The 15,614-nt window shown below is 47.4% G+C and overlaps 1 protein-coding gene across 1 annotated transcript in view; it reads right to left on the reverse strand.

Annotated features, from left to right (window-relative positions):
• The window catches only part of TTC6 (tetratricopeptide repeat domain 6), a 660,756-nt gene that overhangs the window by 629,209 nt on the left and 15,933 nt on the right, over positions 1–15,614 (reverse strand). Inside the window, exon 2 of the mRNA XM_063947843.1 lies at positions 10,984–12,111. Within this exon, the coding sequence (XP_063803913.1) occupies positions 10,984–12,096 (1,113 nt within the window). The 5' untranslated portion in view covers positions 12,097–12,111. The remainder of the gene's footprint in view (positions 1–10,983; positions 12,112–15,614) is intronic.

The raw sequence follows: 15,614 nt of genomic DNA on the forward strand, positions 1-15,614 counted from the left end.
TGAGGCGGGGGCAGTCTGCCCGGGGATATCAGCATCCTCCCACTTGGCAGCACTAGCGGTATCTCTGCCGGCTGCACATCCTCAGAAACACTAAATCTAAACACTAGAATCACTGTGATTTTCTTCCACAGACACATCACTTTTCTGGGACAGGCTCTCCAAGCACTGGAGAACATCTTTAAATCCCACTTTCCCATCTGTCTTCGCTTTTCCCTGGCTACTACAATGCCCAGTTGTAAAAGGGACTAGGCCTAGGCCAGGCCCAGCAGCCGGGGACCTCTCCTGGACCTCCTCCCCAGGAGGCTCCATCCCTTTCGGGAGAGGCCTCCAGAAAACACTGGTGCTCTGCCTTGCCTCTGGAAATCAAGAGCTCAGCAGCACACCTGCTCACACTACAGCTGAACTTTGTGTCTAGAACAAACCATGTTGCAATGTAAGGGGAGCAGGAAACGCAGGCGTGTCATGGCCATTTTCAGGGGCCGGTCTATGATGTTGCCTGCATTTCCTGTGATTGGAAAGACGGTGGCAGCACCCCTGCATACGTAGTTATGCTACATAGGCAGGGGTCAGCCCCTATTTGAGGTATCCACGATGCGCATTGTGGGGCGGTGCCACACATGCTAGGCGGCCTTGCTCTGTGCTGGCGGCCCCCAGCATGTTAGTAGAACGATCGCAGTTTTTCCTAAGTTAGTAAAACCTGCGATCAACTTTGCGATCCCCATAATGGGAATGCTCAACATGACTGTGGAATGGATGGGTTTGTCTGATTTGGCCATACATACATGTCTCTGAACATGACATGAATTTAGACATGGCCAGATGTCATCCATGGGCACACTTACTGACAGGGAATCAGAATAGATAAAGCCAAAAACATGTTTCCATTGATGAGAGTTTTGCACGTATTTTTTTCTATGTATCGCTTTAAAAAATGTAGGCAATACATGCTTTTACATCATTCTACAAATGTAAAAGTTCCTTCGCTTTATTGCTTGTACATATATATATTCTGGTTTTATTTATGTTACATTTCCAAACTATAAAAATATAATGTACATTTAAAATGTGCATACCAATGGTTTATACTCTTGGAAAGAGGTACAGGTTGAGTATCCCATATCCACATATTCCGAAATACGGAATATTCCGAAATACGGACTTTTTTGAGTGAGAATGAGATAGTGAAAACTTTGTTTTTTGATGGCTCAATGTACACAAACTTTGTTTAATACACAAAGTTATTAAAAATATTGTATTAAATGACCTTCAGGCTGTGTGTATATGGTGTATATGGAACATAAATGAATTGTGTGAATGTACACACACTTTGTTTAATGCACAAAGCTATAAAAAAAAGTTGGCTAAAATGACCTTCAGGCTGTGTGTATAAGGTGTATATGAAACATAAAGGCATTCTGTGCTTAGACTTAGGTCCCATCACCATGATATCCCATTATGGTATGCAATTATTCCAAACTACGGAAAAATCCCATATCCAAAATACCTCTGGTCCCAAGCATTTTGGATAAGGGATACTCAACCTGTATAGTTAATGTTTGTGCTCAAAGGGTGTTATACATCAGTTCATGGTAAGTTACTTTGTTCTACATTTTATCTTCAAATACTAATCTTTTGATCGATATGAGCCCGATTCGATGTTGTACGCAATGTCACAGTTTTTCACAAAGGGTGATGTTTTTCTTCTGCGCATGTGTGAATATCCTTGGAAACACTTACTGCATACACGCAAACCATATTGTGTCGTTGCTGTGTACTAATTCGCAAAGATACAAGAAGACCACTGTGAAAGACTTGCCAATCAGGGTGGAGACTGGGAGGTAACCAAACCTCAATGCAAAAAGAGGCTTGTTGCATGTAAGGGGAGTGTCCTTGTACATGCAGCTGAGTTCTCTCTCTCAGTACCGCACAGTGGCCCTCATTCCGAGTTGTTCGCTCGTTAGCTGCTTTTAGCAGCATTGCACATGCTAAGCCGCCGCCTACTGGGAGTGAATCTTAGCTTATCAAAATTGCGAACGAAAGATTAGCAGAATTGCGATTAGAAATTTCTTTGCAGTTTCTGAGTAGCTCCACACTTACTCTGCCACTGCGATCAGTTCAGTCAGTTTCGTTCCTGGTTTGACGTCACAAACACACCTAGCGTTAGCCCAGACACTCCCCCGTTTCTCCAGACACTCCCGCGTTTTTCCCAGAAACGGCTACGTTTTTTCGCACACACCCATAAAACGGCTAGTTTCCGCCCAGAAACACCCACTTCCTGTCAATCACACTCCGATCACCAGAACAAAGAAATTTCTTCGTTAAGCCGTGAGTAAAATACCAAACTTTTTAGCAAATTTACTTGGCGCAGGCGCACTGCGCAACGTTGCGCATGCGCAGTTTGCGACTAATCGCACCGATGCGAAGAAAAACAACGAGTGAACAAGTCGGAATGAGGGCCAGTGGCCGTATCTTGCTGAAGTTACACAGTTGAATCTGTACAATCCAGGACTTACTTGAGCAGTCAATGTTGGTGCAATGTTTGGGTGATGGGGGAGTGCATGGTCCAGCTGAGGGATCTGCACAGTGCTCAGATAAGTAAAGTAGGTGTTTCACGTATTACACAGTCCATTTCACGCTTGTACATGTGGGGGAAACTTAAACTAGCATTTTAGCACTTTACCTGAGTATGGGGTTGCAGTTGCAGTAGGATTATCATACAACTCTGATTCCGCCCTATAAACAAGTTCATGTCTAAACTCACTGCATGATGGATGAACGCCTCTATTTTCGGCCTATTCAGCATCCAGGTGGTACAAACAACGGACTTCATATAAACCAATAAATCCCTATGCTTATAATGCAGAGAACAGGGTGCAGGACACCTCCACCACAAGTTGGCATCAAGCTGCAAGTACTTACAAGCCCTTACTCATGCAGTATTTACCAGTTACTGGTAAACATAAGCAGAGTGCGGGAAGAGAGAATCTGTATAGATGTACGTTACAATGTCACACATCGGCTGATACAGCCACTTGTCTAAACTCGGCTCAGTTTGCCACTTAGGCTAAACAGTTGAATCATGTCTGGTTTCGCTGTGGCCTGTTAGTACACAGATGGATGATGACAGATAGATGATAATAGTCATCTTTCACCCGCATTTGCTAATATGCTCTATAAGGATCCTACTGTCACACATCGGGGACCAAAGTCCCCTTCCAGGGCCCGGCGGTGCCATCTAACTGCTATACTTTTTCCTCCTGACCTTTCTATCTCAGATACCAGTACATTGGCTCCTGGTGCCGTTGCATTCTGCAGTGTTCCAGTCACCCATCTTCTACACTGCGTCCAGCAGTCTAAGCTTATACCAGCTGAAGTCTCCACCATTGCTTAAGTTCACTGTGCTCTTTTTAGTTTAAGTGTCCAGCATTACGATACAGTGCTCTGCGCTTGTACCAGCTCATCTCTAGAATTGCTATACAGCACACTGTGCTGGTTCCAGTTCAAGTAAAGGTTAGTGTCAGTATTAAGATATGAAAACGAGATTTATGGTAAGAACTTACCTTTGTTAAATCTCTTTCTGCGAGGTACACTGGGCTCCACAAGGATAGACATTGGGGTGTAGAGTGGGATCTTGATCCGAGGCACCAACAGGCTCAAAAGCTTTGACTGTTCCCAAGATGCAAAGCGCCGCCTCCTGTATAACCCCGCCTCCCTGCACAGGAGCTCAGTTTTTAGTTAACCAGCCCAATGCAGTAGCAGGAAAAGAGACGACAACAGTTAGTAACCACATACACCACACTCTCACGACAAGAGAAGTGTCAGCAGCTAATGCCATACCAACCCAAAGAAGCTAAGTGCGTCAGGGTGGGCGCCTTGTGGAATCCAGTGTATCTCGCAGAAAGAGATATAACAAAGGTAAGTTCTTACCATAAATCTCGTTTTCTGCTGCGGGGTACACTGGGCTCCACAAGGATAGACATTGGGGATGTCCTAAAGCAGTTCCTTATGGGAGGGGATGCACTGTAGCGGGCACAAGAACCCGGCGTCCAAAGGAAGGATCCTGGGAAGCGGCAGTATCAAAGGCATAGAACCTTATGAACGTGTTCACTGAGGACCACGTAGCCGCCTTGCACAATTGTTCAAGGGTCGCATCACGGCGGGCCGCCCAAGAAGGTCCAACAGACCGAGTAGAATGGGCCGTAATGGGAGCAGCAGCGGACAGACCAGCCTTCACATAAGCATGTGCAATCACCATTCTAATCCATCTGGCCAAAGTCTGCTTGTGAGCAGGCCAGCCACGTTTGTGAAAACCAAACAGAACAAGGAGAGAATCAGATTTCCTAATAGAAGCAGTTCTCTTCACATAGATACGGAGAGCCCGTACCACATCTAAAGACCGCTCTTTGGGAGACAAGTCAGGAGAGACAAGGGCCGGAACCACAATCTCCTGATTAAGGTGGAACGAAGAAACCACCTTAGGTAAATATCCGGGACGGGTCCTAAGAACTGCCTGGTCACGGTGAAATATCAGATATGGGGAACTACAAGACAGGGCACCCAAATCCGACACTCTTCTAGCAGAGGCAATGGCCAACAGAAATACCACCTTAAGGGAAAGCCACTTAAGATCAGCTGAACCAAGAGGTTCAAACGGAGACTCTTGTAATGCCTCCAAAACCACCGACAAGTCCCAAGGAGCCACAGGCGGGACATAGGGAGGTTGGATATGCAACACACCCTGAGTAAAGGTATGAACATCAGGCAAGGTCGCAATTTTTCTCTGAAACCACACCGACAAGGCAGAAATATGAACCTTGAGGGAGGCCAGACGCAGGCCTAAGTCTAGGCCCTGCTGAAGAAAAGCCAAAAGCTTTGCTGTACTAAACTTGGAAGCGTCATAATTGTTAGATGCGCACCAAACAAAGTAAGAATGCCAGACCCTATGGTAAATCCGAGCAGAGGCCGGTTTCCGGGCCCGCAACATAGTTTGAATGACCGCCTCAGAAAACACTTTAGCCCTCAAGACGGAAGCTTCAAGAGCCACGCAGTCAAAGACAGCCGGGCCAGGTCCTGGTAGACACAGGGGCCCTGAACGAGGAGGTCTGGGCGTTGTGGAAGTAGAATTGGACGCTCTGAAGAGAGGCCCTGAAAGTCTGAGAACCAGTGCTGTCTGGGCCACGCTGGAGCTATGAGAAGCAGGCTTCCTTCTTCCTGCTTGAACTTCCAAATACCCTGGGCAAGAGTGACACCAGAGAAAACACGTACGGCAACCGATACTTCCATGGCACTGCCAGCGCATCCACGAATGCTGCTTGAGGATCCCTTGTCCTTGCTCCGAAGACCGGAACCTTGTGCTTGTGTCGAGACGCCATCAGATCCACGTCTGGAAGACCCCACCTTTCCACTAGGAGTTGAAACACTTCTGGATGGAGGCCCCACTCTCCGGCGTGTACGTCCTGACGACTGAGAAAGGCCGCTTCCCAATTCAGGATTCCCGGAATGAATATTGCCGATATGGCCAGTAGATGGCGTTCCGCCCATTGAAGAATCCGTGAGACTTCCTTCATTGCCAAGCGGCTTCGAGTGCCGCCTTGATGATTTATGTAAGCCACTGTGGTGGCGTTGTCCGACTGTACTTGAACAGGACGGTTCTGTATTAAATGGTGGGTCAGGTTCAATGAGTTGAAGACCGCCCGCAATTCCAGAATGTTGATCGGGAGGAGAGACTCCTCCTTGGTCCACCGACCCTGAAGGGAGTGTTGCTCCAACACCGTGCCCCAACCCCTTAGGCTGGCATCCGTCGTCAACAGGACCCAGTCGGGTATCCAGAAGAGACGACCTCTGCACAATTGTTGGTCCCGGAGCCACCAGTACAGCGACAGATGAATCTCCGGAGTCAATGAGATCATGTGAGACCTGATCCGGTGAGGCAGGCCGTCCCACTTGGCCAAAATCAGCCTCTGGAGAGGGCGAGAATGAAATTGAGCATACTCCACCATGTCGAATGCTGACACCATGAGGCCCAGCACCTGCATTGCCGAATGTATCAACACTTGCGGATGAGAGAGGAAGCAACGAATCCTGTCCTGAAGCTTCAGGACTTTCTCCTGAGACAAGAACAACCGCTGGTTGTGAGTGTCCAATAGCGCTCCCAGGTGCACCATGCTCTGAGCAGGGACCAGGGAGGATTTCTTCCAGTTGATGAGCCGCCCGTGGGCTTGTAGAAACCGGACAGTCAGATCTAGGTGACGTAGGATAATTTCTGGGGAATTTGCCAGGATCAACAAGTCGTCCAGATACGGTAGGATCCTGACCCCTTGACGGCGGAGTACCGCCATCGTCGCCGCCATAACTTTGGTGAAGACTCGCGGAGCCGTGGTTAAACCAAAAGGTAATGCCCGAAACTGGTAATGGAGGTTGCCAACCGCAAACCTCAGGTATTGCAGATGTGACACTGCTATAGGAATATGCAGGTAAGCACCCTGTATACCCAGGGAGACCATATAATCCCCAGGTTCCAAGGCCAGAACAATAGAGCGAAGGGTTTCCATACGGAACTTGGAGATTCTCACAAACTTGTTCAATGCCTTGAGGTTGAGAATGGGCCGGGAGGACCCATTCGGTTTCGGGACTAGAAACAGCGGAGAATAGTACTCCTGGCCCCTCTGAGCAAGAGGCACCTGTACTACCACTCCTGTGTCCAGGAGGGTCTGTACCACCGAATGAAGAGTCTGGACGTCTTTCAGGCAAAATCGATGAAGGGGGCAGTTTTTGAAGGCTATGGCGTAACCTCGAGTGACGACTTCCCGTACCCAGGCATCTGAAGTGGTCTTCAACCATTCCTGGGTATACCCTAGAAGCCAGCCCCCCACCCTGGGGTCCCCCAGTGGGAGGCCCGCCCCGTCATGCGGCAAGCTTATCGGTCTTAGAAGCTGGCTGATGGGCAGCCCAGGCTCTTTTGGGCTTTGGCTTACCAGGTTTGGAAGTACGGGCCTGTTTGTGGTATGCCTGACCTTTTGCTTTACCTGAAGGACGAAAGGGACGAAAGGAAGTACTTTTAGCCTTCGGCACAGAAGGGGCAGTACTTGGCAGACAGGATGTTTTGGCAGTAGCCAAATCAGCCACTATCTTATTTAAGACCTCTCCGAACAGGGTATTTCCCTTAAAAGGGAGTACCTCCAGGGTTTTTCTAGAATCCAGATCCACAGACCAGGATCTCAGCCACAATATCCGGCAAGCCAGTACTGACGTAGTAGAAGCCTTGGCTGCCAGAACATTGGCATCAGAAGCCGCCTCCTTAATAAAGTGAGAGCTGTGATAATATATGACAAGCATTGTCTAGCATGGTCAGAAGAGATTTCAGCTTACAACTCTTGGGCCCACGCTTTGATAGCTTCTGCAGCCCATGTCGCTGCAATAGTGGGCCTTTGCACAGCACCCGTGAGGGTGTAAATCGCTTTCAGACAACCCTCCACACTTTTATCCGTAGGCTCTTTCAGAGACGTGACGGTAGTGACAGGTAGAGCTGAGGAAACCACCATCCTTGCCACATGCGAGTCCACTGGAGGAGGTGTCTCCCAATTTTTAGACAGCTCTGGCGCGAGGGGATAGCGTGCAAGCAGCTTCTTGTGAGGCACGAACTTCTTACCTGGATTTTCCCAGGATTCCTGACGTATATATCAACCAGGTGATCAGAATGAGGTAAAACTTGTTTAACCACCTTCTGACGCTTGAATCTATCTGGTTTCTTAGGAGGAACAGATGGCTCGGGATCATCCGTAATCTGTAGAATCAACTTTATAGCCTCCAACAGACCAGGAACATCCACCTGTGAACTACTATCCCCATAAGTATTATCAGTGTCAGAATCTGTGGGGTCAGAGTAAACGCCATCTTCATCAGACGAGGTGTCAGTGACAGCAGTGGATTGTGAGGAAGTAATGGCCCGCAGAGAGGACCCCTTGGTCTTAGGCGAGCGAGAGTCAGACTTTTTAGTAGTCAGCGACTGGTTCAATTTCTTTAACTGAGCGGACAAGTTATCTGGCCATGGCGGATTAACCGCAGGGACCATATACGGTTGGACCGGCATAGGAGGTCCCATAGGGGGCGTTAATTTAGTAACTAGCGTATTCAGTAGTGTGGAGAAAGTAGCCCACGGCGGCTCATTCTGGACCCCCGTTGCCACAGTCCCACTGGGAGGCAAGGAACCCCCAGAACCAGAGCCCTCAGCTGCTATATTTCCCTCAAAGTATCTGCGGCTTCAGCACCACTCCCAATGTGTTCAGCCTCAGAACCATTACCCTCATAAGCAGACATGTTATAACTTGCATTATAAGGTAACACAGTACAATTTGTCAGCAGCACAATACCTGACCCAAACCCCTGCGCAGTGTAGTCAGCACAAACAGGGATTCTGGAGAGATATGGTGACTAAAATCACAGAGAAAAATACAATGAAAGTATATCTTGTGAATACCCTTTATTATATTCTAATAAACCTGACGCACCTAGCCCCCACAGGTTATAGAATATAGGGATAGCAAGCTGAGTGAGAGACACGAAATTTGGAAGTCACCCAGCAGGCCAATGCACACACATATAGTCACAGTTTGTACAATGCAGACGTTATGACAAGCAATAATACTGCACTGGACTAACTTATATATATAGCTATGTAATCAATAGATATAACACTGCACAGTAAAGACTGGATGTATATCACAGGGTACTTGTACCAAATAACCCTGACCAAATGCACTCTTTCTTAACTAACACTGTCTAAACGACATGTAGAATACTTAAGTGTCTTGTAAAGGCACAGCACTGACTGTCAGGCGGCTTTACAAAGGAGGATTTGCCCAAGCAGTCCCAGGAACAGTGTAGCTGAGAGAAATGGCGCCCAAACACTGACTGGGACTGAGGGAGAGAGAGATATGCAGCTCCAGGGCGAGAACATTTACTGTAAATGGCGCCTTGGGGCTGGGGGAGGGGCTACAGGTCTAAGCCCTATCCCCCTGCTGGACATAACCACCGGTACTATGGGCTTATATAAAACGGTTTTATAAGAGAAACCGACCTGTGCCCACGCCCTGGTGGCCTAGTTGGGTCTCCTGTACTGTCACAGTGTCCACACCAGCGCGCATTGCCGCCTCCCACCGGCCGCGCCGGATCGCAATAAAGAGCGGGTCCCGTGAACGGGACCCACTTACCACCTCCCGAAGCGCGGCCACGTGATCCTGGAGAGCCCCAGCCGTGTGTCTAACGTGAAGAAAACCGGAGCCTCCTGCTGTAGGTACCTGGTAACCAGGACACGGGAGTGTACAGCGCCGCTGGGGAGTGATGGAGCTTCAGCAGGGAATGTCTCCTGACATCTAAACTCTGCTGCCGCCCTTGTAGTCTTCACTTTTCTTCACAAAAAAAGCTCTTCTTAGGGCTGCCAGGAGCAGCCCCTCTGTTACGTGCCTGCTATCTGCAGCACCAACTACAAAACTGAGCTCCTGTGCAGGGAGGCAGGGTTATAGAGAAGGTGGCGCTATGCATCTTGGGAACAGTCAAAGCTTTTGAGCCTGTTGGTGCCTCGGATCAAGATCCTACTCTACACCCCAATGTCTATCCTTGTGGAGACCAGTGTACCCCGCAGCAGAAAGATGTAGTTACAGCACAGCCCGTACCTGCCAATGAGCTGAAACAAGGGATTTTGAAAAATTGTATTATGCATTATAAAAAGATTAACAATTACTCCACTCCATCTGAAAACATATGTTTAAAGCTGTCAGCCATCCATTAATTTTACTTGCCTTCTCTCCTGTAATTCAACAGAGTTTTTTTTTTGTTTGCTTTTTACAAAATAATTTATAATGTTTTCTACTCTATACTCCCTACAACGGCACCAAACCCTCGGTCTCTGCCACTATGTGTATTATTTCAATGTCTTGTTCCCTGATTCAGAAATGTCTATACACCAAGTACCTGTCCTATATCTTATACTGTAAGTCATTGTTTTCCTCATTTATTTATGTACTTTGGGGGTAATTCCAAGTTGATCGCAGCAGGATTTTTGATAGCAATTGGGCAAAACCATGTGCACTGCAGGGGAGGCAGATATAACATGTGCAGAAAGAGTTAGATTTGGGTGGGTTATTTTATTTCTGTGCAGGGTAAATACTGGCTGCTTTATTTTTACACTGCAAATTCGATTGCAGATTGAACACACCCCACCCAAATCTAACTCTCGCTGCACATGTTACATCTGCCTCCCCTGCAGTGCACATAGTCCCTCATTCCGAGTTGTTCGCTCTCAAGCGGATTTTAGCAGATTTACTCATGCTAAGCCGCCGCCTACTGGGAGTGAATCTTAGCATCTTAAAATTGCGAACGATGTATTCGCAATATTGCGATTACACACCTCGTAGCAGTTTCTGAGTAGCTCCAAACTTACTCGGCATCTGCGATCAGTTCAGTGCTTGTCGTTCCTGGTTTGACGTCACAAACACACCCAGCGTTCGCCCAGACACTCCTCCGTTCCTCCGGCCACTCCTGCGTTTTTCCCGGAAACGGTAGCGTTTTTTCCCACACGCCCATAAAACGGCCTGTTTCCGCCCAGTAACACCCATTTCCTGTCAATCACATTACGATCGCCAGAACGATGAAAAAGCCGTGAGTAAAATTCCTAACTGCATAGCAAATTTACTTGGCGCAGTCGCAGTGCAGACATTGCGCATGCGCATTAAGCGGAAAATCGCTGCGATGCGAAGATTTTTACTGAGCGAACAACTCGGAATGAGGGCCCTAGTTTTGCACAATTGCTAACAAAAATCCTGCTGCGATCAACTTGGAATTACCCCCTTTGTCAGACGCTGCAGAACCCTTGTGGCTCCAATAATGACAATAATATTAATAAAGTTATTAAACAATACACATTTTGCAATCATTTACATGTATTTTTTAACTAACATTGGAGATTGTAAAACTAAAAAGACTTACCCCAAATGTCATGTTATAGTTCAAGCCCAGTACACTCTCCATTAGCTGTTTTATCATCAAGTCAGAGGCTGTATGTGACTGAGAAGACTGTAGTGATTCTATTATTTCTTCTACTGTCCTAACTGTGGCCTTCACAGGTGGAGCCAGAGGAGTAGCACTGGTTTCGTCTGAGATTCCCCAAGTGTTGCTATCGTGTCCGTTGTTTGAATGAGTTGCAGATTTGTCAGTAACTCCAAGCTGAGTTGTAGGGGTCACATGATTAACACTTACAGATTTCTCTTGATCGGTAGGGGTCACATGATTGACACTTACAACTTTCTCTTGCTCTGGTGTAGCTAAGCTCCGAGTGGCCTTTAAATGCCTTTTCTTTTTCTTCTTATAACTTTTTGCTGTTTTGTCTGACTCATCACTATCCTGTGAATAAGAGCTGTCAGAAAACCTACTGCTGTCACTGTCTTCAATTGATCTAACATTAGCACTTTTCTTTATCATCAAGGAAGGTGCTCTTGTCACCTTCTGCATACTTGTCACATTCTTTGGTGTTATAAAGGGCTTCACAGATACACGTGGCTTGGCTGAGACCTGGGGAATGTAAGATCTTGGCTTTGAAGGTGGTTCTGGTCGTGTGAAAACTGATATAGGTTTAGTAGTTCCAACCATTGATGCAATGGCAGGCCTCTTTGGATAGTGGTCAGTCCCTGTGATATCTGCTTGTATGATTGCCGGGTTATGTTGCAGCTGTTGCTGAACTCTTGACTCTTGCGTGAATTTTCTAGGTGAAGACACGGCACCTTTTGATAAAATATGGACTGTATGATTCTGTTTTTTCTCTACATGGTCAGAAACAGGGTCTCTTTTTGACACAGCAGATGCTGGCGCAGACCGGCAAGTGGGCCGAGAAAGCCTACCTGCAACCCCAGATCTTGGACGTGGCAGAGAATTAACAGGATCTTGCATCAAAGATACAGGTGAGCTGCTTTTACACCTGGTTCCCACTATATCATGCCTGATAGCCTTCTGAGGATGCTTAAGCAATCTTTCCAGCTCTTTCGTGAGTCTTAGCTCCTCTGCATAATTGAGTCTCAAATGCAAATGGTCTGTCCTGTCTGACATCTCTTCTGTGGTTGCCTGTATAATAAATTAACAAGAGCATTAGTTTTTTTCCACCAGTCCTGCTTTTCATTTTCAGAAGCATGACTCGGTATTTGGAAATAATCTACTGGTCGATGCTTCCTAAATATGCAATTTAATGCACTGTTAAATCTAATTTTCCTTGCAGTTACTGCTTATCATCTCTTAGGAATTTGCCCTGATGGGATAATCCTGTTCATCCTACATTAATTCCAGTCACAGATTTCTCAATTTAGCAGGTCAATCTTATTTCACTGTTTGTGAATTATTTTATCAGCCTTATCCCTGATGTGTGTGGGTTTTTAAAATATGATTGCATTAAGGTGAGCAGCATTTCTGTAAATCTAAATACATTAACTGTACAGCACCCCAAACAGAGATGTACAGATGGCCAAACAGGAGAGTGTTTCATGCATGGAGAGGTTTCCATAACATGGTAATGCTTGGAAATGAATACTTGCCTATTTCTCCTACTTCCCAAGTTCCCAGAGAAGTGAAGGTGAAGTATGAAAAATAAGAATTTACTCACCGGTAATTCTATTTCTCGTAGTCCGTAGTGGATGCTGGGAACTCCGTAAGGACCATGGGAATAGCGGGCTCCGAAGGAGGCTGGGCACTCTAGAAAGATTTATGACTACCTGGTGTGCACTGGCTCCTCCCACTATGACCCTCCTCCAAGCCTCAGTTAGGACACTGTGCCCGGACGAGCGGACATAATAAGGAAGGATTTTGAATCCCGGGTAAGACTCTTACCAGCCACACCAATCACACCGTATAACTCGTGATACTATACCCAGTTTAACAGTATGAAAACAACTGAGCCTCTCAACAGATGGCTCAACAATAACCCTTTAGTTATCAATAACTATTTACAAGTATTCCAGGCAATCCGCACTTGGGATGGGCGCCCAGCATCCACTACGGACTACGAGAAATAGAATTACCGGTGAGTAAATTCTTATTTTCTCTGACGTCCTAGTGGATGCTGGGAACTCCGTAAGGACCATGGGGATTATACCAAAGCTCCCAAACGGGCGGGAGAGTGCGGATGACTCTGCAGCACCGAATGAGAGAACTCCAGGTCCTCCTCAGCCAGGGTATCAAATTTGTAGAATTTTGCAAACGTGTTTGCCCCTGACCAAGTAGCTGCTCGGCACAGTTGTAAAGCCGAGACCCCTCGGGCAGCCGCCCAAGATGAGCCCACCTTCCTTGTGGAATGGGCATTTACAGATTTTGGCTGTGACAGGCCTGCCACAGAATGTGCAAGCTGAATTGTACTACAAATCCAGCGAGCAATAGTCTGCTTAGAAGCAGGAGCACCCAGCTTGTTGGGTGCATACAGGATAAACAGCGAGTCAGATTTTCTGACTCCAGCCGTCCTGGAAACATATATTTTCAGGGCCCTGACAACGTCTAGCAACTTGGAGTCCTCCAAGTCCCTAGTAGCCGCAGGCACCACAATAGGCTGGTTCAGGTGAAACGCTGACACCACCTTAGGGAGAAACTGGGGACGAGTCCTCAATTCTGCCCTATCCATATGGAAAATCAGATAAGGGCTTTTACATGATAAAGCCGCCAATTCTGACACTCGCCTGGCTGAAGCCAAGGCCAATAACATGACCACTTTCCACGTGAGATATTTCAGATCCACGGTTTTTAGTGGCTCAAACCAATGTGATTTTAAGAAACTCAACACCACGTTGAGATCCCAAGGTGCCACAGGAGGCACAAACGGGGGCTGAATATGCAGCACTCCTTTCACAAATGTCTGAACTTCAGGTACTGAAGCTAGTTCTTTTTGAAAGAAAATCGACAGAGCCGAGATCTGTACTTTAATGGAGCCTAGTTTTAGGCCCATATTCACTCCTGCTTGCAGGAAATGCAGAAATCGACCTAGTTGAAATTCCTCTGTTGGGGCCTTTTCGGCCTCACACCATGCAACATATTTCCGCCATATGCGGTGATAATGATTTGCCGTAACATCTTTCCTGGCTTTAATAAGCGTAGGAATGACTTCCTCCGGAATGCCCTTTTCCTTCAGGATCCGGCGTTCAACCGCCATGCCGTCAAACGCAGCCGCGGTAAGTCTTGGAACAGACAGGGCCCCTGCTGTAGCAGGTCTTGTCTGAGCGGCAGAGGCCACGGGTCCTCTGAGATCATCTCTTGAAGTTCCGGGTACCACGCTCGTCTTGGCCAATCCGGGACCACGAGAATTGTGTTTACTCCTCGCTTTCTTATTATTCTCAATACCTTTGGTATGAGAGGCAGAGGAGGGAACACATAAACCGACTGGTACACCCACGGTGTCACTAGAGCGTCCACAGCTATCGGCTGAGGGTCCCTTGACCTGGCGCAATATCTTTTTAACTTTTTGTTGAGGCGGGACGCCATCATGTCCACCTGTGGTTTTTCCCAACGGTTTACCAGCATCTGGAAGACTTCTGGATGAAGTCCCCACTCTCCCGGGTGGAGGTCGTGTCTGCTGAGGAAGTCTGCTTCCCAGTTGTCCACTCCCGGAATGAACACTGCTGACAGTGCTAGTACATGATTCTCCGCCCATCGGAGAATTCTTGTGGCTTCTGCCATTGCCATCCTGCTTCTTGTGCCGCCCTGTCGATTTACATGGGCGACTGCCGTGATGTTGTCTGACTGGATCAGCACCGGCTGGTGTAGGAGCAGGGATTTTGCTTGACTTAGGGCATTGTAAATGGCCCTTAGTTCCAGAATATTTATGTGAAGGGAAGTCTCCTGACTCGACCATAGTCCTTGGAAGTTTCTTCCCCGTGTGACTGCCCCCCAGCCTCGAAGGCTGGCATCCGTGGTCACCAGGACCCAGTCCTGTATGCCGAACCTGCGGCCCTCTAGAAGATGGGCACTCTGCAGCCACCACAGTAGAGACACCCTGGTTCTTGGAGACAGGGTTATTAAGCGATGCATCTGAAGATGCGATCCGGACCATTTGTCCAACAGGTCCCACTGAAAGATTCTGGCATGGAACCTGCTTCAGAATCCAGCCGTGCTGGTGCAGCACTTCCTGAGATAGTGCTACTCCCACCAACAACTGTTCCTTGGACCTCGCCTTTATTAGGAGATCGTCCAAGTACGGGATAATTAAAACTCCCTTTTTTCGAAGGAGTATCATCATTTCCGCCATAACCTTGGTAAATACCCTCGGTGCCGTGGACTGTCCAAACGGCAGCGTCTGGAATTGGTAATGGCAATCCTGTACCACAAATCTGAGGTACTCCTGGTGAGGAAGGTAAATGGGGACATGCAAGTAAGCATCCTTGATGTCCAGGGATACCATGTAATCCCCCTCGTCCAGGCTTGCAATAACCGCCCTGAGCGATTCCATCTTGGACTTGAATTTTTTTATGTATGTGTTCAAGGATTTCAAATTTAAAATGGGTCTCACCGAACCGTCCGGTTTCGGCACCACAAATAGTGTGGAGTAGTAACCCCGGCCTTGTTGAAGTAGGGGTACCTTGATTATCACCTGC

The sequence above is a fragment of the Pseudophryne corroboree genome, chromosome 12 (assembly GCF_028390025.1).
Source record: "Pseudophryne corroboree isolate aPseCor3 chromosome 12, aPseCor3.hap2, whole genome shotgun sequence".
Taxonomy (NCBI): domain Eukaryota; kingdom Metazoa; phylum Chordata; class Amphibia; order Anura; family Myobatrachidae; genus Pseudophryne; species Pseudophryne corroboree.